Consider the following 26,778-nt stretch of genomic DNA (forward strand, 5'->3'; position numbering starts at 1 on the left):
GGTCTGGCCACTGCTCCACGGGTCTTTACCAAGATCCTGGCGCCCGTGATAGCCCTGTTACGGTCAAGAGGGGTCTCAGTGATACCCTACTTGGACTACCTTCTCATCAAGGCTTCCACCAGAGCCTAGACTCTGTAGAATGTGAGCCTCACCCTTCAGACCTTACGTCGCTTCGGGTGCATGGTCAACCGAGGCAAGTCTGTTCTCTCCCCCACCCAGTCTCTGGTCTTCTTGGGGCTTCAATTCGACACAGCCTTTGCTCGGATTCGCCTCCCGCCGGACAAACGTCTGGCTCTCTTGTCAGGAGTCCGCTCCCTCCGGATACCATACCCAGTCTCCATCCGTACTTGCATGGAAGTCCTGGGTCGGTTAGTGGCAGCCATGGATGCCGTACCCTTTGCCCAATTTCATTACCGTCCTCTTCAACTGGCGATTCTTGCCCGGTGGGACAGGTCTCCCCTGTCTCTCGATCGCATGATAATTCTCCCTCGTCGGACCCGTCGGTCTCTGCTCTGGTGGCTCCGCTCCCCCCTTCTTCTTCAGGGGCGATTGTTCCTTCCCCTCCACTGGCATGTGTTCATGACAGATGCCAGTCTGTCGGCCTGGGGGGGGGGGTGGTGTGTTTTCAGGGACCAGACGGTTCAAGGCCTCTGGTCTCCCCAAGAAGCCCTTCTTTCTATAAACATCCTGGAACTGAGGGCGGTCTATCTTTGTCTGATTCATTGGGAGTCTAGGGCCACCCTGTCCATGTCCAGTTGGACAACACCACGGCTGTGGCGTACATCAATCGGCAGGGCGGCACTCGCAACTCGGCAGCCATGACCGAGGTGACAAAGATCCTCCTCTGGGCGGATCATGAAATTCCGGCCATTTCGGCGATTCACATTCCAGGAGTGCTCAACTGGGAAGCGGATTTCCCCAGCCGATCCTCAGCCGACCCTGGAGAGTGGTCTCTTCTTCCGGAGGTGTTCGCTCAGATCTGCGACCTCTGCCCTATCTGTTCCCTCCCCCTCCTTCCCAGGGTCTTGAGGAAGCTCAAAGCGGAAGGAGTCCCTGCCATTCTGGTGGCTCCAGACTGGCACCGAAGGGCATGGTACGCCAACGTGGTCAGGCTCCTGGACGACGTTCCGTTCTGTCTTCCACTTCGTCCAGACCTACTGTCGCAGGGTCCCCTTTGCCACCCCAATTTACAGTCGCTGCATTTGACGGCGTGACGGTTGAAACCGCGGTTCTAAGGGCCCGCGGGTTCTCTTCCCAGGTAATTTGCACCATGCTCAGGGCTCACAAGCCCTCCTCTGCGAAAATTTATCACCTTTTTGCAGTCGGGATTGGAACAAGGGCTGGCTCTCAGCTCCCTTAAGGGTCAGGTTTCTGCCCTTTCTATTCTCCTTCAGCGTCCTCTTGCTTTCAATTCACATGTCCGGACCTTCCTTCAGGGCGTGGCACATACTGCCCCTCCGTATCGGTCCCCTTCTCCCCCTTGGGATTTGAACTTAGTTCTGGGTGCTCTCCAAGACGCACCTTTTGAACCTCTCAAGGAGGTTTCCCCTTCGCCTCCTATCCTGGAAGGTGGCCTTTCTTATAGCTATTACTTCCATTAGGAGAATATCTGAACTAGCAGCTCTCTCCTGACGTTCTCCTTTTCTGATAATTCACCAGGACAAGGTTGTTTTCTGGCCAGATCCCTCCTTTTTACCTAAGGTCGTTTTGGCTTTTTATCTCAATGAGGACATCGTCCTTCCTTCCTTTTGTCCCGCTCCTTCTCATCCCAGGGAGCGCTTACTCCACAAACTGGATGTGGTATGGGCTGTTCGGACCTATCTTTCTGTGACCTCTTCCTTTCGTCAGTGCGATTCCTTTTTCGTCCTTACGGAAGGTTGTCAAAAGGGACATCCTGCTTCCAAGGCCACTATTTCCCGGTGGATCCGATCTGCTATTTCGAAAGCTTACCGCTGCTTTCCTTTGACTGTCGGTCTCCTCCTATTGCTCTGGGACTAAAACTGATTAGCTCAGTGGCCTGGAGGCGGGTATACCCTGCTGGGAGGAGCCGACTTTTCTGTTGCCATAGTGTCAAGCCTCCTAGAGACAGCAGCATATACCCAAGGTCTGTGTACCCAATGGATCCTCGAGAAAGAGATTCTACGGTAAGCATAAAAAATCGCCTTTTTTGCGTGATCAGTTGTACTTTGTAATTACATCACTCATTTTGCCCTAAAATGTATGGTTAAACCCCAAAAAAATGTTTTCTCTGGTATATGCTGTTGCCACTAGGAGGCGCTGATACTAGGAAAAAAAGTTGGCTCCTCCCTGGCAGGATATATCCGCCCACTGGAAGTGAGGTAATCAATTTTAGCTAGTGTCAGTAGGAGGCAAAACACAGGTCTGGTGCTCTCCAGACCTGGTCTTTTTATTTTCTAGTAAGGGCTGTTTAGTTAGCTCTTTTCCTCCCTTTTGTTTCTCATTTTCAGGTGGGGGTTCAGGAGTATGGGACTACCTGTTCCCCCATATGTTTCAAAGGGGCACAGACATAGAGTATGTGCTGTTAACCCCTTCTCGCCTATGGCCAGTGCCTGGAGGTTGTACCCTGTCCAGGTTCAGGTCCCCCATTGCACCTGCTCTCCCCGCTATCTTAGCCTGGTATGATGCAGCTTGTCCATAAGCTTTCCGGCTGTCTCGTGAGTATAAGAAGACCGCGGTTGAGTATATGAAGACCGTGGGTGAGTATATCATCCCCTGTCACCCCCCCCCCCCCCCCTGGCCTCGGAGCGGCAAGTGCTCCTACAGCACGCTGATCACCGCTCCTGTTTAGTTCAAAGCTCATACAGTGATCTCATAAATAAAGCCATATAGATTAATCTATATGGCTTTATTTATGAGATCACTGTAATATTTATTTGTTTACTACCTCACATTATTGCTATAGTATTTATTTAATTCCATATATTCCTAGTTCACATATGTTATAATATACATAATATATTATATAATTTCTATATCATAGCCATTGGGCCTACCTGTCAGCTAGTCCGTTCCGTAGTGTCTATATATACAGTGGTTGATACGGTGGACTTGCTTGACAGGTGTTTTACACAAGGGGTTGCCTTGACTATAGAATGTTTCCCTTAGGCAGCCCACTCTGTAGTACTATAGTTCTTTCTTTCAGCTTATCCGTTCCGCAATGCCCATATACGTAGTGCTTGATATGGGGATTCGCTGAATAATGCTCTATGTACGGGATTGTCATAACAACATAATGCTTTTCCCCGGCAGCATGAAGTGGGTTGCCATAACAACATGATGCTTTTTTCCCGGCAACCCGCATTGTTCACAGCTGTTCGCCTGGATTGTTGTGAACACACGTCATACTCTATCCGTGGGGGTTGATTATCCTCCTCCCACTTTCTGACATTTGTAGTACATTCCTCTTAACATAGTTCATAAGGTTGAAAAAAGACCAGAGTCCATCAAGTTCAACCTATATCCCTAATGAGTCGCTACTGAGTTAATCCAGAGGAAGGCAAAAATCCTCATACTAGAGGTAAACATTCCTTCCCGACTCCAAATATGGCAGTCAGAATAAATCCCTGGAACAACGTTCTGTCCCTATAAATCTAGTATACATAACCAGCAATGTTATTACTCTCCAAAAATGCATCCAGACCCCTTTTGAACTCTTTTACAGAGTTCACCATGACCATCTCCTCTGGGAGAGAATTCCACAGTCTCACTGCTCTTACAGTAAAAAACCCCCGTCTGTGCTGGTGTAGAAACCTTCTTTCCTCTAAACGTAGAGGATTCCCCCTTGTTATAGCAGGGGTGTGGAAATAAAAAAAAATAAAAAAACACTTGTCCAAGGGACTAAAGCGGAACACAATCTACTTGTCCCTCAAGAAAATCTACTTGTCCTGGTAGATGCTAGCTGTCCTGCTAGCTCCGCTGCATTATCAGGGACCTCATTCAATGGTGCTGCCGCTGTGACTATTCTAATGGCTGCGGTTGCTGTGACCACACTGACCAGCGGCGGCTGCAGCGAATGATGAGTGACGTCCCAGACGCTGTGCAGCCGGCAGAGGACGTCACTCATCCTGCTTCTCTGACCGCAGCCGGCAAGACCCGACACGGGACCTGGCCTGCTGAGCGCGGCTAGGTAAGGAAGATAAAAAACAAAACAAAAAACAATACAATAAAAAGCGGGGGGGGGGGGGGGGGGGGGGAAGGGGAGGAAAATGTTAAAAAAAACAAAGCGGGAGCTGCGCGCTGGTCACTGATTTAAAGTGGCCGCGGCCAGGCTGCTAATCCTTAACAAGCAGACGCTGCTGCGGCCACTTTAAATCAGTGACAAAAAGATTTATCGGTGTATAACACACAGGCAGACTTTTTGCCTTGAATTTAAGTTTTAAAAGTGCGTGTTATACGCCGATAAATACGGTATATATGGAGTCTTTTGATTGGAAAACCCTGAACAGCGCTGTGTTACTGGGGGGTTCTGCTTCTCCAGTTCATGTGGTGCATTTTATTTATTCTAATTTATGTGTCATTATGTTGCATTTAGTTAGTAGATAACTACAACACCCAGCATGCCCTGATACAGCCTATGGTTGTGTGGGTGTTGCAGCATGTTGCACTGTATAGTAGTACAGTTAAGGTTATTGTGTAACATGCTGGGAGTTGTAGTTTTGGTTTGTGTCAGCTGCAGAGCCATAGTCTGTGTCAAGGAATACTGGGAATTGCAGTTAGTAACTACAACACCCAGCATGCCCTGATGCAGCCTATGGCTCTGCAGCTGACCCGAACCAAAACTACAACTCCCAGCATGTTGCACTTTATAGTTCTACAGTTTAGGTTACGGTGCAACATGCTGGAAGTTGTAGTTTTGGTTTGGGCATGTTTGCGTGCATCCGTGGGGCTCTTGGTTGGCGGGTGAGTATGAAGGGGGGTGGGATTCTGGTGGTGAAATTCAGTGCGGGTGGTCAGAAGACACTGAAAATAAATAAAATTAGATAGCACAACTGGCAGCAACACTTGTCAGTCCGCCCCTGTACAAAACATACATACATACAAATATCATACATACACATATACCGGCCACTGCCCCCTATATTATACATTACATACATACATCATACATAGACACATCATGCATACACCTGCCCCCTCCCACATCATACATTACATACACACATCATATATACACACACATACACTTACACCATACATATACACCATACATATGCACACATCATACATACACCAGCTGCTGCCCCATATCATACATTACATACACACATCACACATAGACACATCATACAGACAACATACACACATCATATATACACATGACACATATACACCATGCGTATGCACGCATCATACATACACCTGCCGCTGATACACCCGCCCTAATCATACAATACATACATATACATACATACATGCCGGTGTGAGGTGAAATCCCCAGCCTGTGCAGTGTGCAGTTCAGTATGTCTCCTCACACACGTCCTTTCCCCTCCCCCCACTCTGTTTTCCCCCGTGAAAACTTGAAACCTCCTCGTGATAAGCGAGGTCCTGTGTAGACAGAGCAGGGGAGGGGAGGGGCTGTGTACGTCCTCATTCTCCCCCTGTCTTCTTGTATTCAGAGCTGCACTCTCCATCCTCCGGGAGGGGGATGAGGGGGCGTGGCTTAATCATCTCCTGCAGACTGTCCTCGGGCTCTGCCCTCGCTCCTCCCCACTCTAGCTTCGGCAAACTTCGGACAGCGGAGGGGAGGAGCGGTGAGGTGAGATCCCCTCACACCGGCTGTGGGGGCTCTGAGCAGTGGCCCCTGGCTACTGAAATCAGCTGGGGGCCGCTGTGAGGTGAGATGGGTTTGGAAATCTCTCCTCACACCGCCGCTCCCATAATATACCCCGAGCGCCGGTGTGAGGTGCAGACTCGCATCGGATCCTGCACCTCACACCGGCATTAAAGAAAAATAAGGGTAAAGTCGGTCTGTCCCTGCTAGCCAGATACAGGGCTAAATCTATAAAAAAAATTCACCTGCCCGGCGCCCAAAACTACTTGTCCCGGGCGTCGGGCGATAGGATTTCCACATCCCTGTATAGATACGGTCCTGGGTATAAATAGATCATGGGAGAGATCTCTGTACTGTCCTCTGATATATTTATACATAGTTATTAGGTTGCCCCTAAGCCTTCTTTTTTCTAAACTAAATAACCCTAATTCTGATAATCTTTCTGGGTACTGTAGTCCTCCCATTCCCTGTATTACCCTGGTTGCCCATCTTTGAACCCTCTCCAGCTCCACTGTATCTTTCTTGTACACTGGTGCCCAGTACTGTACACAGTATTCTATGTGTGGTCTGACTAGTGTTTTGTACAGCGGTAGAATTAACAATTTACATACAACAGAGGTTAAACTAACAGGCCTATAATTTCCGGGGTCAACTTTTGTCCCCTTTTTAAATACTGGCACCACATTTGCCATGCTCCAGTCCTGGGGGACAGTCCCTGTTACTATAGAGTCCATGAATATAAAAAATAGGGGTCTGTCTATTACAGTACTTAATTCCTTTAGATCACGGGGGTGTATGCCATCTGGACCTGGCGATTTGTCTATTTAGATTTTTTGTAGGCGGCACTGTACTTCTTCCCGGGTTAGACAGGTGACCTGTACTGGGGAGTTTACCTTATCTCGCTGTATTTCACCTGGCATTTCAATTTCCTCGGTGAATACAGTGGAGAAGAATTTGTTTAATATATTTGCTTTTTCCTGATCCCCGTTTATAATTTCTTCTTTATCATTTTTTAAAGGGCCTACACTTTCATTTTTGACCTTTTTGCTATTTATATAGTTAAAAAACATTTTGGGGTTAGTTTTACTCTCTTTGGCAATGAGTCTTTCTGTCTCTATTTTTGCGGCTTTTATCAGTTTTTTTTTACATATTTTACTTTTTTCTCTATAGCTTTTTAATGCTTCCTCACTGCCGTCCTGTTTTAGTAGTTTAAATGCTTTATTTTTGTCATTTATTGCCCCCTTAACATTTTTGTTCATCCATGTTGGTTTTCTTTTATTTCTGACCCTTTTATTCCCATAAGGTATATACATCTTACAGTGAGAGTTTAAGATATTTTTAAAAGTCTCCCTTTTAATGTCAGTATTCTAGTTTTTGAGGACATTTTCCCATTTTATATTGTTAAGGGCTTCTCTGAGTTGGTCAAATTTTGCCTTCCTAAAGTTCATTGTTTTTGTGGCCCCTCGAGAGATTCCCTTATTGAAGAACAAGTTATAATGTATTATATTATGATCACTATTTCCTAGGTTTCCTTCTACTTGCACATTAGTTACTCTGTCAGGTCTGTTGGTTAATATTAAGTCTAGTAGGGCGCCCTCTCTGGTCGGGCTCTGCACCATTTGGGACAGATAATTGTCTTTAGCTATAGTCAGAAACCGGTTTCCTTTATGAGATTCACAGGTCTCGGCCTCCCATTTTATATCAACATAGTTAAAGTCCCCCATTATTATCACCTCATTCTGATTTGCTGCCTTGTTTATTTGCTTCATTAATTGATCTTCTGCTTCTTCCATTATGTTTGGTGGCTTATAGCAAACCCCTATCAGAATTGGAGTATTTTTATCTCCATATATTTTTACCCATAATGACTCCACATTATTATTTCCCTCCCGTATATCCTCCCGCAGTGCGGCCTTCAGACTGGACTTTACATAAAGACAAACTCCTCCCCCTTTCCGTTTTGTCCGATCCTTCCTGAATAGACTATAGGCCTGTATGTTGACCGCCCAGTCACAGGTATCGTCCAACCTAGTCTCTGTCATACTTGCTATGTCATTATCCTCCTCAGACATCAACCCCTCCAGTTCATCTGTTTTATTTTATTAGTGCATTTTCTTCTGTAGGGGGGGTTTATGCAATCGTGTATAGCTCAGCGACAGCCCGTCTGCCATTGCTCTCTTCCTTCCTTGGCACAATATCCCGGGAAGGGTGTGCTCATCCTTCTCTTTGTCACTGTCGGTGGCGCTACACTGCCACTGCCAATCTTTTGGAGTAACCTTCTTGTGCCCAGAGCCTGGGAGTCCCAGCTGGGTTCCCTTATGCTTTTCCCTCCGTTCCCGTCCTGACGAGATGTTGCTGGGATTGCTCTGGTTTGCTCCGACCGCTGGGTCCAAGACCAATTAATCCTTGTTTTGGGCTCTCTCCTAGACTGCTGTGGTGTACCTTATATTCTGGGTCGGTCCTCCTGGTTCTTCGGCTATTTGTAATGATTGCAGTCTCGGGGACGTGTAGTGCCCCTGCCCAGGCTTCTCCACCATCCATTGAGGGGCGGTCTTTCTGTACCGCTCTTCTTCCTGTCCTGACATAGTATGTCTTCCGCGAGCGTTTCGCGGTTGTTGGGTTTGCTCCCCCTACAGGTGGGGCACCTCCCGGTGACTCGAGAGTCTCCAGTTCCATGTTGCCGTTTTGGGTTTCAGGGTTCCTCCTTATTTTCCGTTTCCTCCCTCGGGGTCCATATACTCCAAGGTTGGATGGCAAGCCTGTCTACCGGGTTGTTCAAGTTGGGCCATTTTTGGCTGAAGAATGGCTGTGGTTTCTTCCCGCTGTTCAGCCTGTGTGTCGTCCTCTCCGAGTCCTCTCTTCTCCCCTGGTGCTCTCACTGTGCCCCTGGGACAGTGGTTTTTGACGCCTACAGCTTTTTGGTTCGGATCTTCTGCACCATGCCTCTCCGGAGACGGTTCCTGTCTCTCTTTTCCAGAAGTTTCTGGTCTTCACCTTGACTGGCTCACCTTTGGCTCTCTCTGGCGTTTTCTCGCCAGGTTCACTGGTTTTGGTTGGTTCTCTGTATGGGGTTCTCTTGTTGTTCCCTTTTCCTTTTATGTTCCCTACCGGGCTTTCCCTCTGTCTGGGTTCTGTGCATCTTGGAGTTGGTTTCCTACCTCCTTCCAGGTTGGTTCGGCACATCGGGTCTCTGCATCGCCCTTCTTATCTCTCTCTGTGGCCTGTTGGTTTAGAGTCTCATCTAAGGACGGTCCCTTCCTTGGCGTCCTAGTCCATCTCCATGGACAGTGGGAACTGCCGGATGATCAGTTCCAGGTCTCGATTGCCTTGTAGCCCAGGGTTTCGTCGGTGAGACTCATGACCGGCTGTGGTTCAGTCTCTGGACTGACTCCCTTCCTCTGGTGTAGTTGTTCCCACCCCAGGGACTGCTTTGGTGCATCCCTTGGTCTCTGTGTCCCGCAATGGAGAGCGTGCGAGAAAAGGAGATTTTTTTGTACTCACCGTAAAATATCTTTCTCATAGCCTTCATTGGGGGACACTGCACCCACCCATTTCTTCATTCTTGTCCAGATAGCCTTTTCCGGTTCGTGGGTGTTTCTCCGGGATTCCTTTCTAGGGTCCTTCGGACTTGTCTCTTGGTTGGCTTCGCCTACTGCTTTGTGACAAAGCTAATTACCTCACTTCCAGTGGGAGGGTATATCCTGCCAGGAAGGAGTTAACTTTTTTTTCCTAGTGTCAGCGCCTCCTAGTGGCAAGAACATATACCCATGGTCTCTGTGTCCCCCAATGAAGGCTACGAGAAAGCGATTTTACGGGGAGTACAAAAAAATCTCCTTTTATTGTAAGGAAATTTAAACAAATCATAATTTTGCTAATTTGGGTGGTTTCGTTTTAACGCTGTACACTTTACGGTAAAAATTACATGTTTTCTTTATTCTCTGGGTCAATACGATTAAAATGATACGCATTTTTACATACATTTTGCTTTAAAAAAAAATTGCCCTATTTTGACCACCTCTAACTTTGTTATTTTTCCATATTCAGGGATGTGTGAGTGCTCATTTTTTGCGCCATGACCTGTAGTTTGTTTTAGTGCCACTTTTGCGTATATGTGACCTTTTGATCGCTTTAAAAAAAAATAAAAAATTAGCAGTTTGATATGACAAAAAAAAAATTTACGTTTACGCTGTTCGTCATAGGGCATCATTAACATATTTTGATAGTTTGGACATTTACGCACGCGACAAAACCAAATATGTTTATTATTTATTGGTTTTTATGCTTTTTTTGTATTATTATGGGGACAAGGGGTAATTTAAAATTTTATTGGGGGAGGGTCTTTTTCACATTTTTTTAAAACTTTTTTTTACATTCATTTTAAACTTTTTAGTCCCCATAGGGGAATATTTATAGCAATCATTAGATTGCTAATACTTATGCATAGCACTGATCAGTATTATCGGCGATCTTCTGCTCTGGTCTGCAGATCAGTGTAGAAGACCCTTTGAGACGGACCGAAGCAGGTTTGGGGATCCGATCAGCCTTTTTATGTGCCACAGATGCTGCGGCTGCTGACACCTGCCGGGACCCGCCGTGAATGAAGCGAGTGCAGCTCCCATACTTGCTTCACAGCCACTCCGTATATGTACAGCGCTGTGCGTGAAGTATCGCTATGCCGCGCCGTTCATTTACGCCTCGTGTCCTTTACTCCTGTATCTCGGAGTTCTCCTTTAATGAAATATATATAAAACAAATTTCCTCTCGAATACCGCTTTAACATTGCGTTCATACAGTACACAAAAAGATAAATAATCTAGCATTTAACATCTGACAGTGGACTTCCAAGTCATATGTGAAATTTCTTTTTAGAATCCAAGCAGGGAATCAAAGCTCTGGCATTTAAAACATCTTCTTTTATTTCTTCATTTAAAATCCCACATACAAAAGTAGAGTGCATACAGGCATGACACAGATGAGGTTCTCCCTCTCTGACACGTTTCCGCACTACTGGGCCCTAGGAATTCCTCCTGAAATGAAAACACTTCTGCAGAATTTCCGCTTGGATTCCACACCAATTCCGCACAAAATCCACACAAGCGGAATTTGGGCAGATGAGGGGAACTTCTGCCATGTGAATAGACCCTTAGTCTATGACTAAAGCCCGGTAGGGCAGAAACGCATTAGAGAGGGAGGACATCATCTGTGTCCTGTCTTTTTACACTTTTCTATTTTTGTATTCTTGTATTCTTAATGAATCAGGTTTTTTTCATTTTTCCCCTTTCATTTTTTCTACCTTACCTGCTAAAAATCATAATGCTTTTTATTTTCCGCCTACAGACCTATATGAAGGTTTTTTTTTTTTTGCGCCAGCAATTTTACTTTATAATGACATCAATCATTTCACCACAAAATCTTTTGAAAAACCCCAAAAAATGATTTGTTGGGCAAAATGTTTTTAAAAAAGGGTCATTTTTTTACTTTTGCGGCCTTCCTCTCCTACACAGTGCTCTTTTCTGTAAAAATGACACACTGGGGGAGATTTATAAAAACCTCTGAAGAGGAAAAAGTTACCATTTGCCCATAGCAATCAATCAGATTTCTTCTAAAAAAAATAAAAGAAGCAATCTGATTGGTTGCTATGGGCAAGTGGACAACTTTTCCTCTATACAGGTCTTGATAAATCTCCCCCATTATCTTTATTCTGTAGGTCCATACGATTACAACGATTCCCAAATTATATAGGTTTTGTTTTACCTCTTTTTTTTATTTTGTACGTAAATGTTTAAAAAAAAAAAAAAAAACAGTGTAAATAAAAATAAACATATATGGTATCGCCGCATGCGGAAATGTCCGAATTATAAAAATATATCGTTAATTAAACCGCACGGTCAATGGCGTACGCGCAAAAAAATTCCAAAGTCCAAAATAGTGCATTTTTGGTCACTTTTTATATCAAGAAAAAATGAATAAAAAGCGATCAATAAGTCCTATCAATGCAAAAATGGTACTGCTAAAAACTTCAGATCACGGCGCAAAAAATGTGCCCTCATACTGCCCCATACGCAAAAAAATAAAAAAGTTATAGGGGTCAGAAGATGACAATTTTAAACGTATAAATGTTCCTGCATGAAGTTATGATTTTTTCCAGAAGCACAACAAAATCAAACCTATATAAGTAGGATATCATTTGAATCGTATGGACCTACAGAATAAACATAAGGTGTCATTTTTACCGAAAAATGTACTGTGTAGAAACGGAAGCCCCCAAAATTTACAAAATGGCGTTTTTTTTTTTCAATTTTGTCTCACAATGATTTTTTTTTTCGTTTCGCCGTACATTTTTGGGTCAAATGACTGATGTAATAACAAAGTAGAATTGGTGGCGCAAAAAATAAGCCATCATATGGATTTTTAGGTGGAAAATTGAAAGAGTTATGATTTTTTAAAAGCAAGTAGGAAAAAACGAAAATGCAAAAAGAGTCCTTAAGGGGTTAAGTAGTCTGAAAATGGTGCCAACTGGCCCACTCAGGGGCATGGTAAAATTCATGGAAGACAGAACAAATTAATAAAACACATTAGTACAAGATAATTAAACGAAAAAAATTATTTACAATAAATTACACTTATATATAAAATTAAACAGACGATATACAATTATATAATAAAGGTATAAGACCGGGATGTAAAAGGTACCATATCCGGGGTCAGAGTGAGCTTGAGATGAATGAAAGAATGCCTACTCGATTACGCAATCTGGAGTAACGTAAACCAGTGCTCCCCAACCTTTTTATCGCCGCGGACCGGTAAACGTTTGATAATTTTTCCGTGGCGCGCTTATAGACAGCAGGCCCCCCTCTTATAGACAGCAGCCCCCCACTTATATAGACAACAGGCCCCCCTTATATAGACAGCAGCCCCCCTTATATAGACAGCAGCCCCCCTTCCTTATATAGACAGCAGCCCCCCCCCTTATATAGACAGCAGGCCCCCTTATATAGACAGCATCCCCCCCACGTATATAGACAGCAGCCCCCCCCCCACTTATATAGACAGCAGCCCCCCCCACTTATATAGACAGCAGCCCCCCCACACTTATATAGACAGCAGCCCCCCCCCCCCCCCACTTATATAGACAGCAGGCCCCCTTTATATAGACAGCAGCCCCCCCCCCCCACTTATATAGACAGCAGGGCCCCCCTTATAGACAGCACTCACTCTGCTGCTAGATCAGTGGTCTCCAAACTGTGGACCTCCAGCTGTTGCAAAACTACAACTCCCAGCATGCTGGGAGTTGTAGTTTTGCAGCATCTGGAGGTCCATAGTTTATAGACAGCAGCCCCCCTCCTCTTGTAGACAGCTCACCACCTGCGGTTGTCCTCGGGTGCTTCCACTCCACTGCCCTGTTCTCCTGTCCTCATCATGGCGTCCTATGGAGGAGCATGTGACAAACACGTCACTCTGCTTCCTCCGCAGCGTTACGCTGGGCGCAGGGGAGGAGGAGTGACGTGTGTGTCACATGCTCCTCCATAGGATGCAATGATGCGATCGGGAGAACAGGACAGCAGCACCCGCTCCCTGATTGGCCAGGAGGTGGATCAGTGTAACAATAGCGAATTTTCATTCGCTATTGTCACACAATGGGCGGGCTCGGGAGGGCGCAATGCTCTGCGCATCGGCCGCCACAATCAAATTATTTAAAGTTCTTTGGGCGGCCCGGTACCGTTTGATCCACGGACCGGTGCCGGTCCGCGGCCCGGGGGTTGTGGAACACTGACATAAACAACCATGTAAACACAGACTTTTTATGAATGGTAATAGTAATAGTGGCAGGGGAACCTGCTGTGATGTTGGCGATCGCTGTGATTCGCCGGTCAATTCGGACCAGCGAATCAGACTTTTCCGGGCAAATCGGGTCACTGATGACCCGGAAAATAACGGTGATTGGTGCTGTCTGAGACCACCCTTGCCCAGCAAGAGTTAGGTCTTACTGGTGCCACCTCACAAGCGCCTTGATTCGTCAGCCGGGACCGGCCAACGAATCACGGTGGCTGCTGGGCAGTCCTGACGGCACCCGTTCAGCCCCTAATTCGGAGGGCGAAAGCGGATGCCGGGTAGTGTGCGGCAATGGTGATCTCTTACTGGCAGCAGCGGCGGGATCGCTTACCGGCGGGGATCTCCATGCGGCAGCATCTCCATGCGGCGAAGGGACAAAATTGGCAGCAGCATGAGGTGAAGCCTACGTGCCTCCTGCTGTTGCATTACTTAAACTCCCAGCATGCCCAGCCAAAGGGCATGCTGGGAGTTGTAGTTCTGCAACAGCTGGAGGCACATAACTACAACTCCCAGCATGTCCTTTGGCTTCCCGGGCATGCTGGGAGTTGTAGCTAATGCAATAGGTAGTGGCACTTTTCCCCTCTAGTGCTCCAAGTTTGAGTTGCGGAAAATCCGCCATGGCTCAAACTTTTTGCAGGAAACTCGTTGTAAACCTGACTGTGTGTATGCACTGTAAAAAAAAAACACCTACACTACACTTACACAAAATAAAGTGTAAAACACTACATATATCCCACATACAAGGCTTAGGAGTGAAAGTGCACCATGTACATTCGAGGCCCAAATTGGTAATTTGCATAGGGATGGCTGATAGATGGTGCATTCACACAGGCGTATTTGTCAACGGATCCGCAGCTGTGGATCCGCTGACAAAGGCCCATAAAGTGCTGGCCTCTTCGTGCCTGCTAATAGTGGCAATCCACCGCTACCAGCAGACACACGGCGATGTGCAAGTTACCATGCAGTGTTACCCATCGCGGCCGCTCTCTGTGTAGCTCAGGGAGCCGGGGGAGCATCCACGATGTGCGGGATGTGCGGATACACTGCGACTCGCACATCGCAGTGTGTCTGCTGGTAGCGGCGGATTGCCACTATTAGCAGGCACAAAGAGGGCAGCACTTTAGGGGCCTTTGTCAGCGGATCCGCAGTTGCGTCCGTGTGAATGCACCCAGATGCAGCGTTTCTGACATAAACTAAAAAAAATTAAATAAATAAACACCCCCATATGACCCCATTTTGGAAACTACACCCTCAAGGAATGTAACAAGGGGTTCAGTGAGCATTTACACCCCACAGGTGTCTGACAGTTTTTTTAAACAGTGGTCTGTGAAAATGAAAAATGTAATGTAATGTCAGTTGCACAGTCCACTGTTCCAAAAGTCTGTCAAACGCCGGTGGGGTGTAAATGCTCACTGCATTTATTGATTGATTCATAGATATGTTGCTTATTTGTTCTTCCTTCTGTGTGTCTGAAAGATTTTTGTAACAGTGGTCCATGAAAACAGCCCACTGTTCCAGAAATTACACCTGTGGTGTGTAAATGCTCACTGCACCTCTTATTACATTTCTTGAAAGGTGTAGTTGCCAAACTGGAAACTGCGTTTATGTCATAACTGCTGCAACTATCAGCCACCCCTGTCCAAATCGCCAATTTATGCCTCATATGTACATTGTGCGCTCTGTTGTGTGCCCGCAGATTGATTTGTGTCCACATGCGGGCGCACAACATGGCTTAGGAGTGAGAGAGCACCATGTACATTTGAGGCCAAGTGATTTGCACAGGGGTGACTGACAATTGCAGCATTTCTGACATAAAACACAAAAAAAAAGCCACATGTGACCCCATTTTGGAGACTACACCTCTCAAGGAATGTAACAAGGGGTGCAGTGAGCATTTACACCCCACAGGTGTCTGACAATTTTTTTAAACAGTGGTCTGTGAAAATGAAAAATGTAATGTAATGTCAGTTGCACAGTCCACTGTTCCAAAAGTCTGTCAAACGCCAGTGGGGTGTAAATGCTCACTGCATTTATTGATTGATTCATAGATATGTTGCTTATTTGTTCTTCCTTCTGTGTGATTTGTTACCCCCTGATCCTAATAAGGCCTTACTGTCCAAATATATGCTGCTTATTTCGTCACTATATCTAGCCACGCCCCCTGATTCAAAAGTCACGTGACCCCTTTAAAACATCACAGCGGTTCCCACTATTACTATACTTGTTTACATGGTTGTTTACCTTACTCCAGATTGCTTAATCGAGTAGGCATTCTTTAATTCATCCCAAGTTCACTCTGTGACCCCCGGATATGGTACCTTTTACATCCCGGTCTTATACCTGTAAATCATTATATAATCGTATATCGGGTGTTTAATTTTATATATACAAGTATAATTTATTATAAAACACATTTTCATTTTATTATCTTGTACTGATGTGTTTTATTAGTTGGTTTTGTCTCCCATGAATGTTACCACGCCCCTGAGTGGGCCCGTTGGTGCCATTTTCAGACTATTTAATGTTTGTTTGCAGATAAAAAAGTATCCACCTGCAGAAAGGGTGATTTAACATACAAAACACGTCTTGCTACAGATGTATCTTGTTTTATTATTTTATGTAAATAAATGCTTCCAGTTTTAATATAATCTACAGTATATCCACTCTGGATTTTCATTGGGCAGCGCCACTACCGGGATTTTTTTTCCATATATCTTTTCTCCTTAGTAGTGGTATGTCAGTCATCTGTCATACTTACAGTATATTCCTAGCTAGTGCAAGGCAGATCAGAAATAATTTCAGTTTTTTTTTTACAAAAGGAAAAAAGGCAAAAACACAGGGGTGCTCCACAGTAGCACATGTTTGCAGCAGCAAGACATCAGATATCGACTGTTTTTGGACCTTAGGAAAGCGCAAGTGTGCTTTGTACATTTTTGTATATACGAATGTACGGTACCTAAATGCTTGTTGCAACTGTGGTGGCTCAAGAACAGTTTTGAGTGAAACAGACAGAGGCTCTCATTTAAAAGGGGTATTCCAGGCCAACAAATTTTTTTATATATCAACTGGCTCCGTAAAGTTAAACAGATTTGTAAATTACTTCTATTAAAAAATCTTAATCCTTCCAATAGTTATTAGCTTCTGAAGTTGAGTTGCTGTTTTCTGTCTAACTGCTTTCTGATGACTCACGTCCCTGGAGCTGTGCAGTTCCTATGGGGATATTCTCCCATCATGCACAGCTCCCGGGACGTGACATCATCATTGAGCAGTTAGACAGAAAACTTCAGAAGCTAATAACTATTGGAAGGATTAAGATTTTTTAATAGAAGTAATTTACAAATCTGTTTAACTTTCCGGAGCCAGTTGATATATAAAAAAAAGTTTTTGCCTGGAATACCCCTTTAAGACCCTTTTTTGTTTCCTTATATACTTAGGTTTGTAGTGAGGTTTCCTCATTTTCTTGTAATAGCAGAAAGAGTGTGAACCAGCCTTTAACCTGTTAAGGACATAGGACATTCTCTAACGTCCCTACTACCTGGGCTTTAATGCCCAAGGACATTAGAGAACGTCCTGTTGTATTTCCGGTCTCTGCTGCTCGCCGGGCAGAGATCGGAACTGGATGCCTGCTGAAATCCTTCAGCAGGCATCCAGGGCAAACGCCGAGGGGGGCCATGTAGGAAATCGCCCTTGCGATCTGCGGCGATATAGGGCTGATCGGGTCTCTGGGATCCGATCGCCCGGTAATTTCGCATGATCCCGGCTGTCACAGACAGCCAGGACCATGCTGGAGTATAGGAGCGAGGTGGCAAGCCTGCCACCTCCTCCGATCCCCTGCGATCCGTCGGTTAACTAACCGACCAATCGCAAGGGGGGGGCGGTTACTTCCTCCCGTCCTGCCCGGCCCCTTGAAGTCCGGAGAGGACGGGAGGAAGACCGAAGGACGCGGCGGGGGACGAGGGAGTGCTGGGGACCGGCCCCGGTACTTACCTCGTCCCTGAAGACCCGGATCCCTGCGATGAAGACGGCGGCGGCGACAGGTGAGTAGATCTTATCACGTCGCCGTAAAACGACATGCATTGCTGTAATGGGACCCTGTAAACTACAACTCCCAGCATGCCCAGACAGCCCTTGGCGTCTGAGCATGCTGGGAGTTGCAGTTTTGCAACATCTGGAGGTCCACAGTTTGGAGACCACTGTGCCCTTCCAGATGTTGCAAAACTACACATCCTCAGCATGCCCTTACTGTCCAGGCATGCTGGGAGTTGTAGTCTGTAACATCTGGCCCTTCAGATGTTGCAGAACTACAACTCCCAGCATGCCTGGACAGTTTTGGCATACTGGGAGTTGTAGTTTTGCAACATCTGGAAGGGCACAGATTGGGAACCACTGTATTAGTGGTCTGCAAACTGTAGTCCTCCAGATGTTGCAAAACTACAACTCCCAGCATGCTGGGAGTTGTAGTTCGGCAACATCTGGCTCTAAAGATGTTGCCGAACTACTACTCCCAGCATGCCTGAGAATGCTGGGAGTTGGGGTTTTGCAACAACTGGAGGCACACTGGTTGGGAAACATTGTCTGTTTCCTAACTCAGTGTTTCCCAACCATGTGCCTCCAGCTGTTGCAAAACTATAACTACCAGCATGCACTGATAAACTGTGCATGCTGGGAGTTGTAGTTTTGTAACAGCTGGAGGTTCTCCCCCTGTGAATGTACAGGGTACATTCACATGGGTAGGGGGCTTACAGTGAGTATCAGGCTGCAAGTTTGCGATTCAGCAAATTTTGCGCGGCAGCTCAAACTCGCAGCGGGAACTCGCTGTAATCCCCCGCCCGTGTGACTGTACCCTAAAAACACTACACTACACTACCACAAAATAAAATAAAAAGTAAAATACACTACATATACACTTACCCCTACACAGCCCCCCTCCCAATAAAAATGAAAAACGTCCGGTACGCCACTGTTTCCAAAATGGAGCCTCCAGCTGTTGCAAAACAACAACTCCCAGTATTGCTGGACAGCCGTTGACTATCCAGGCATGCTGGGAGTTTAGCAACAGCTGGAGGCACCCTGTTTGGGAATCACTGGCGTAGAATACCCCTATGTCCACCCCTATGCAAATCCCTAATTCAGGCCTCAAATGCGCATGGCGCTCTTACTTTGGAGCCCTGTCGTATTTCAAGGCAACATAATAGGGTCACATATGGGGTATCGCCGTACTCGGGAGAAATTGTGTTACAAATTTTGGGGGGCTTTTTCTCCTTTAACCCCTTATGAAAAGGTGAAGTTGGGGTCTACAACAGCATGTTAGTGTAAAAAAATAAAAATTTTTACACTAACACGCTGGTGTTGCCCTATACTGTTCATTTTCACAAGAGGTAAAAGGGAAAAACGCCCCCCAAAATTTGTAATGCAATTTCTCCCGACTAAGGAGATACCCCATAAGTGGGCGCAAAGTTCTCTGGGGGCGCACAACAAGGCCCAGAAGGGAGAGTGCACCATGTACATTTGAGGTGATTTGCACAGGGGTGGCTGATTGTTACAGCGGTTTTGACAAACGCCAAAAAAAAAAAAAATGACATGTGACCCCATTTCGGAAACTACACCCCTCACGGAATGTAATGAGGGGTGCAGTGAGAATTTACCCCCACTGGTGTCTGACAGATCTTTGGAACAGTGGGCTGTGCAAATTAAAAATTTTGTACAGCCCACTGTTACAAAGTTCTGACAGACACCAGTGGGGAGTAAATGCTCACTGTACCCCTTGTTACGTTCCTCAAGGGGTCTAGTTTCCAAAATGGTATGCCATGTGGGGGTTATTTTGCTGTCCTGGCACCATAGGGGCTTCCTAAATGCGACATGCCCCCCGAGCAAAATTTGCTCTCCAAAAGCCAAATATGACTCCTTCTCTTCTGAGCATTGTAGTTCGCCCGTAGTCCACTTATGGGGTACCTTCATACTCAGAAGAGATGGGGTTACAAATTTTGAGGGGTATTTTCTGCTATTAACCCTTGCAAAAATGTGAAATTTGGGGGGAAACACACATTTTAGTGGAAAAAAAAATTTGTTTTTTACATATGCAAAAGTCGTGAAACACCTGTGGGGTATTAAGGTTCACTTTACCCCTTGTTACGTTCCCCAAGGGGTCTAGTTTCCAAAATGGTGTGCCATGTGGGGATTTTTTGCTGTTCTGGTACCATAGGGGCTTCCTAAATGCAACATGCCCCCCAAAAACCATTTCAGAAAAACGTACTCTCCAAAATTCCCTTGTCGCTCCTTTGCTTCTGAGCCCTCTACTGCGCCCGCCGAACACTTTTCATGGACATATGAGGTATGTCCTTACTCGAGAGAAATTGGGCTACAAATATAAGTATAAATTTTCTCTTTTTACCCCTTGTAAAAATTCAAAAATTGGGTCTACAAGAACATGCGAGTGTAAAAAATGAAGATTGTGAATTTTCTCCTTCTCTTTGCTGCTATTCCTGTGAAACACCTAAAGGGTTAAAACGCTGACTGAATGTTATTTTGAATACTTTGGGGGGTGCAGTTTTTATAATGGGGTCATTTGTGGGGTATTTCTAATATGAAGACCCTTCAAATCCACTTCAAACCTGAACTGGTCCCTGAAAAATAGTGAGTTTGAAAATTTTGTGAAAAATTGGAAAATTGCTGCTGAATTTTGAAGCCCTCTGGTGTCTTCCAAAAGTAAAATCACGTCAATTTTATGATGCAGACATAAAGTAGACATATTGTATTTGTGAATAAATTTTTTTTTATTTGGAATATCCATTTTCCTTACAAGCAGAGAGCTTCAAAGTTAGAAAAATGCAAAATTTTCAATTTTTTCAGCAAATTTTGAAATTTTTCACTAAGAAACGATGCAAGTATCGACAAAATTTTACCAATAACATAAAGTAGAATATGTCACGAAAAAACAATCTCGGAATCAGAATGATAAGTAAAAGCATTCCAGAGTTATTAATGTTTAAAGTGACAGTGGTCAGATGTTCAAAAAACACTCCGGTTCTAAGGTGTAAAATGGCCTGGTCCTTAAGGGGTTAAGAAGTTGTACCTGTTTCACTTTACACCAGAGAAGTGGTAAAGGTACCATAGGTTTTTTAGGATTCTCGACTACAGAACTGGATGAGTATCTGCCATCTCTCGCCATTGGGTTCAGTGGAGGTGGTGAATATTTTTTTCCTTCAGTCCTTTACATTGTAGATAACAGTAATAATAAATTTGTTGCGAAAAAGGGCTTGTTATTGTAGCACTGATCTCCATGCAGTCCATTATTTTTACACTAGCTTAAAAATCATATTGTTCTTGGTAATAAGTCTTGTCTTTTCTTTTAGGTACCTTTCACAGATCTTCTGGATGCAGCCAAGAGTGTGGTGCGGGCTTTATTCATTCGGCAAAAGTATATGAATATTTCCATGCAAAGCTTTTGTCGAACTACTGCTCAACACCTAAAGAAGCTCAGTGATGAGACGTTAGACAGCCCACTTCAGGAAGAAAGTGCAGATACTCCTGTCGCTGCAGGTAATAATCATAGTGGGCCTTATGCAGGGGTGATATAAGTTCCCTCTAAAGTTAGCTGCAGGTAGCTAGAATAGCTCTGTTGGTGTATGATGGAAAGCAGGGAAGCTAAAGATCCTAGCGTCTATCAAGAAAGACATTTGTTGCAGTTTCTAGGACCATACAAAAAAAAACAGCAAAACTAAAAAAAAAACTGTGCTATGGATTGTGTGTCATATCCCGTTGCAACTTTTCGAAATGTATGAGAAATAGTTCACATTAGAGGTGTTTATAGCAAACAATTTGATCCTAGGGTTCACTTCCATACCCCATAAGCATGTAGCCAATTTTAGCTTTAAAGGGTACCTGCCTACTTTTGACATGTCACACAGATATATCATTTTGTTTATCTGTTTATCTTGGTGCTAAAACTCCCACAGATCAGGAAAAAAAAAAAAAAAGAAAAACTCCTTTGCTAAATGTTAAATGATCTGCTTGTAAAGCTGGGATTACATATGTCCGGCATACGTGAACCCAGTCTAAATCTAGATGCAACTGATGCCACAACTGATGAAAACATACATCAGTTGTCATCAGTTGTGTAGAATCCAACATCCATTATTTCTGAACACTAGATTGGGGAACACAGTAAGATAGTTATGCCACCTAAATTAAATATTAATTCATATTTACCACATATCTACTTTACGTTGACATCATTTAACTTTTTTAGAACATTAGTAATCTTAGAAATTTAGCAGCAATTTGTTAAAAATTTTCAGGAAAATTTAAAATCAGATATTTTTAGGAACCACCTTAATTACCCTGTATTTAATACTGCACCCCTTCCAGCACTTTAAAAACATATCCACAGGATGGAGGATAAGTGTCTGGTTGCGGGTTCCTGGCTCGCCCCACTGCATGGAGTAGTGTGTCAGCACATGCTTTATGCATTGTCTATAGGGAGCACTGGAGATACGCGAGTACATCACTCGGTATCCCCAGCTCTCCCATAGAGAGTGCATGGAGCCCAAGCAAGGGCCCCATTCTGGCAATCTTGGGGGGGTCCCACAAGCCAGACCCCCCCCCCCCCCCATGATCAATCACTTATTCATTGCCCACAGGTACAGGGTGTTACGCCGAGCGCTCCGGGTCCCCGCTCCTCCCCGGAGCGCTCGCTACACTCCTCTCACTGCAGCGCTCCGGTCGGTTCCACGGACCCGGGGCGCTGCGATACCGCCTCTGGCCGGGATGCGATTCGCGATGCGGGTAGCGCCCGCTCGCGATGCGCACCCCGGCTCCCGTACCTGACTCGCTCTCCGTCAGTTCTGTCCCGGCGCGCGCGGCCCCGCTCCCTAGGGCGCGCGCGCGCCGGGTCTTTGCGATTTAAAGGGCCACTGCGCCGCTGATTGGCGCAGTGGTTCCAATTAGTGTTTACACCTGTGCACTTCCCTATATCACCTCACTTCCCCTTCACTCCCTCGCCGGATCTTGTTGCCTTAGTGCCAGTGAAAGCGTTTCCTTGTGTGTTCCTAGCCTGTGTTCCAGACCTCCTGCCGTTGCCCCTGACTACGATCCTTGCTGCCTGCCCCGACCTTCTGCTACGTCCGACCTTGCTTCTGTCTACTCCCTTGTACCGCGCCTATCTTCAGCAGCCAGAGAGGTTGAGCCGTTGCTAGGGGATACGACCTGGTCACTACCGCCGCAGCAAGACCATCCCGCTTTGCGGCGGGCTCTGGTGAAAACCAGTAGTGACTTAGAACCGATCCTCTAGCACGGTCCACGCCAATCCCTCTCTGGCACAGAGGATCCACTACCTGCCAGCCGGCATCGTGACAGTAGATCCGGCCATGGATCCCGCTGAAGTTCCTCTGCCAGTTGTCGCTGACCTCACCACGGTGGTCGCCCAGCAGTCACAACAGATTGCGCAACAAGGCCAACAGCTGTCTCAACTGACTGTTATGCTACAACAGTTACTACCACAGCTCCAGCAACCATCTCCTCCGCCAGCTCCTGTACCTCCTCCGCAGCGAGTGGCCGCTTCTGGACTACGACTATCCTTGCCGGATAAATTTGATGGGGACTCTAAGCTTTGCCGTGGCTTCCTTTCCCAATGTTCATTACACTTGGAGATGATGTCGGACCAGTTCTCCACTGAAAGGTCTAAGGTGGCTTTCGTAGTCAGCCTGCTGTCTGGAAAAGCCCTGGCTTGGGCCACACCGCTCTGGGACCGCAATGACCCCGTCACTGCCTCTGTACACTCCTTCTTCTCGGAAATTCGAAGTGTCTTTGAGGAACCTGCCCGAGCCTCTTCTGCTGAGACTGCCCTGTTGAACCTGGTCCAGGGTAATTCTTCCGTTGGCGAGTATGCCGTACAATTCCGTACTCTTGCTTCTGAATTATCCTGGAACAATGAGGCCCTCTGCGCGACCTTTAAAAAAGGCCTATCCAGCAACATTAAAGATGTTCTGGCCGCACGAGAAATGCCTGCTAATCTTCATGAACTTATTCACCTAGCCACTCGCATTGACATGCGTTTTTCCGAAAGGCGTCAGGAGCTCCGCCAAGATATGGACTCTGTTCGCACGAGGCGTTTCTTCTCCTCGGCTCCTCTCTCCTCTGGTTCCCTGCAATCTGTTCCTGTGCCTCCCGCCGTGGAGGCTATGCAGGTCGACCGGTCTCGCCTGACATCTCAAGAGAGGACACGACGCCGCATGGAGAACCTCTGCCTGTACTGTGCTAGTACCGAACACTTCCTGAGGGATTGTCCTATCCGCCCTCCCCGCCTGGAAAGACGTACCCTGACTCCGCACAAAGGTGAGACAATCCTTGATGTCCACTCTGCTTCTCCACGTCTTACTGTGCCTGTGCGGATGTCTGCCTCTGCCTTCTCCTTCTCTTCTGTGGCCTTCTTGGACTCTGGATCTGCAGGAAATTTTATTTTGGCCTCTCTCGTCAACAGGTTCAACATCCCAGTGACCAGTCTCACCAGACCCCTTTACATCAATTGTATAAACAATGAAAGATTGGACTGTTCCATACGTTTCCGCACGGAGCCCCTTCTAATGAGCATCGGATCTCATCACGAGAGGATTGAACTTTTGGTCCTCCCCAATTGCACCTCGGAAATTCTCCTTGGACTTCCCTGGCTTCAACTTCATTCCCCAACCCTGGATTGGTCCACTGGGGAGATCAAGAGTTGGGGGCCCTCTTGTTCCAAGGACTGTCTAAAACCGGTTCCCAGTAACCCTTGCCGTAACTCTGTGCTTCCTCCAGTAACCGGTCTCCCTAAGGCCTATATGGACTTCGCGGATGTTTTCTGCAAAAAACAAGCGGAGACTCTACCTCCTCACAGGCCTTATGATTGTCCTATCGACCTCCTCCCGGGCACTACTCCACCCCGGGGCAGAATTTATCCTCTCTCTGCCCCAGAGACTCTTGCCATGTCTGAATACGTCCAGGAGAATCTAAAAAAGGGCTTTATCCGTAAATCCTCCTCTCCTGCCGGAGCCGGATTTTTCTTTGTGTCCAAAAAAGATGGCTCTCTACGTCCTTGCATTGACTACCGCGGACTTAATAAAATCACGGTTAAGAACCGCTACCCCTTACCCCTCATCTCTGAACTCTTTGATCGCCTCCAAGGTGCCCACATCTTTACTAAATTGGACTTAAGAGGCGCCTATAACCTCATCCGCATCAGAGAGGGGGATGAGTGGAAAACAGCATTTAACACCAGAGATGGACACTTTGAGTATCTGGTCATGCCCTTTGGCCTGTGCAACGCCCCTGCTGTCTTCCAAGACTTTGTTAATGAAATTTTTCGTGATCTGTTATACTCCTGTGTTGTTGTATATCTTGATGATATCCTAATTTTTTCGGCCAATCTAGAAGAACACCGCCAGCATGTCCGTATGGTTCTTCAGAGACTTCGTGACAATCAACTCTATGCTAAAATTGAGAAATGTCTGTTTGAATGCCAATCTCTTCCTTTTCTAGGATACTTGGTCTCTGGCCAGGGACTACAAATGGATCCAGATAAACTCTCTGCCGTCTTAGATTGGCCACGCCCCTCCGGACTCCGTGCCATCCAACGTTTTTTGGGGTTCGCCAATTATTACAGGCAATTTATTCCACATTTTTCTACCATTGTGGCTCCTATTGTGGCTTTAACCAAAAAAAATGCCGATCCCAAGTCTTGGCCTCCTCAAGCGGAAGACGCCTTTAAACGACTCAAGTCTGCCTTCTCTTCGGCTCCCGTGCTCTCCAGACCTGACCCATCTAAACCCTTCCTATTGGAGGTAGATGCCTCCTCAGTGGGAGCTGGAGCTGTCCTTCTACAAAAAAACTCTTCCGGGCATGCTGTTACTTGTGGGTTTTTTTCTAGGACCTTCTCTCCGGCGGAGAGGAACTACTCCATCGGGGATCGAGAGCTTCTAGCCATTAAATTAGCACTTGAGGAATGGAGGCATCTGCTGGAGGGATCAAGATTTCCAGTTATTATTTACACCGATCACAAGAACCTCTCATACCTCGAGTCTGCCCAACGGCTGAATCCTCGTCAGGCCAGGTGGTCTCTGTTCTTTGCCCGATTTAATTTTGAAATTCACTTTCGGCCTGCTGATAAGAACATTAGGGCCGATGCTCTCTCTCGTTCCTCAGATGCTTCTGAAATTGAACTCTCTCCTCAACACATCATTCCTCCTGACTGCCTGATTTCCACTTCTCCAGCCTCCATCAGGCAAACTCCTCCAGGAAAGACCTTTGTTTCTCCACGCCAACGCCTCGGAATCCTCAAATGGGGTCACTCCTCCCATCTCGCAGGTCATGCGGGCATCAAGAAATCTGTGCAACTCATCTCTCGCTTCTATTGGTGGCCGACTCTAGAGACTGATGTGGTGGACTTTGTGCGAGCCTGCACTATCTGTGCCCGGGATAAGACTCCTCGCCAGAAGCCCGCTGGTTTTCTTCTTCCTCTGCCTGTTCCCGAACAACCTTGGTCTCTGATTGGTATGGATTTTATTACTGACTTACCCCCATCCCATGGCAACACTGTTATTTGGGTGGTCGTTGATCGATTCTCCAAAATGGCACATTTCATCCCTCTTCCTGGTCTTCCTTCAGCGCCTCAGTTGGCTAAACAATTTTTTGTACACATTTTTCGTCTTCACGGGTTGCCTACGCAGATCGTCTCGGATAGAGGCGTCCAATTTGTGTCTAAATTCTGGAGGGCTCTCTGTAAACAACTCAAGATTAAATTAAATTTTTCTTCTGCATACCATCCTCAATCCAATGGACAAGTAGAAAGAATTAACCAGATCTTGGGTGACTATTTACGACATTTTGTTTCCTCCCGCCAGGATGACTGGGCAGATCTTCTACCTTGGGCCGAATTCTCGTATAATTTCAGAATCTCTGAATCTTCCTCCAAATCCCCGTTTTTCGTGGTGTACGGCCGTCACCCTCTTCCCCCCCTCCCTACCCCCTTGCCCTCTGGTCTGCCAGCTGTGGATGAAATTTCTCGTGATCTTTCCATCATATGGAGAGAGACCCAAAATTCTCTCTTACAGGCTTCTTCACGCATGAAGAGATTCGCGGATAAGAAAAGAAGAGCTCCTCCCATTTTTTCCCCTGGAGACAAG

The 26,778-nt window shown here is 46.1% G+C and overlaps 1 protein-coding gene across 5 annotated transcripts in view; it reads left to right on the plus strand.

The window, feature by feature from the left end:
- The window catches only part of AMPD2 (adenosine monophosphate deaminase 2), a 177,442-nt gene that overhangs the window by 85,705 nt on the left and 64,959 nt on the right, over positions 1-26,778 (plus strand). For all 5 annotated transcript variants that reach the window (XM_056557879.1, XM_056557883.1, XM_056557880.1 and 2 more), the window contains exon 6: positions 20,977-21,163. In XM_056557879.1, coding sequence (XP_056413854.1) covers positions 20,977-21,163 — 187 coding nt within the window. The remainder of the gene's footprint in view (positions 1-20,976; positions 21,164-26,778) is intronic.

Source organism: Hyla sarda, chromosome 2 (assembly GCF_029499605.1).
Source record: "Hyla sarda isolate aHylSar1 chromosome 2, aHylSar1.hap1, whole genome shotgun sequence".
Taxonomy (NCBI): domain Eukaryota; kingdom Metazoa; phylum Chordata; class Amphibia; order Anura; family Hylidae; genus Hyla; species Hyla sarda.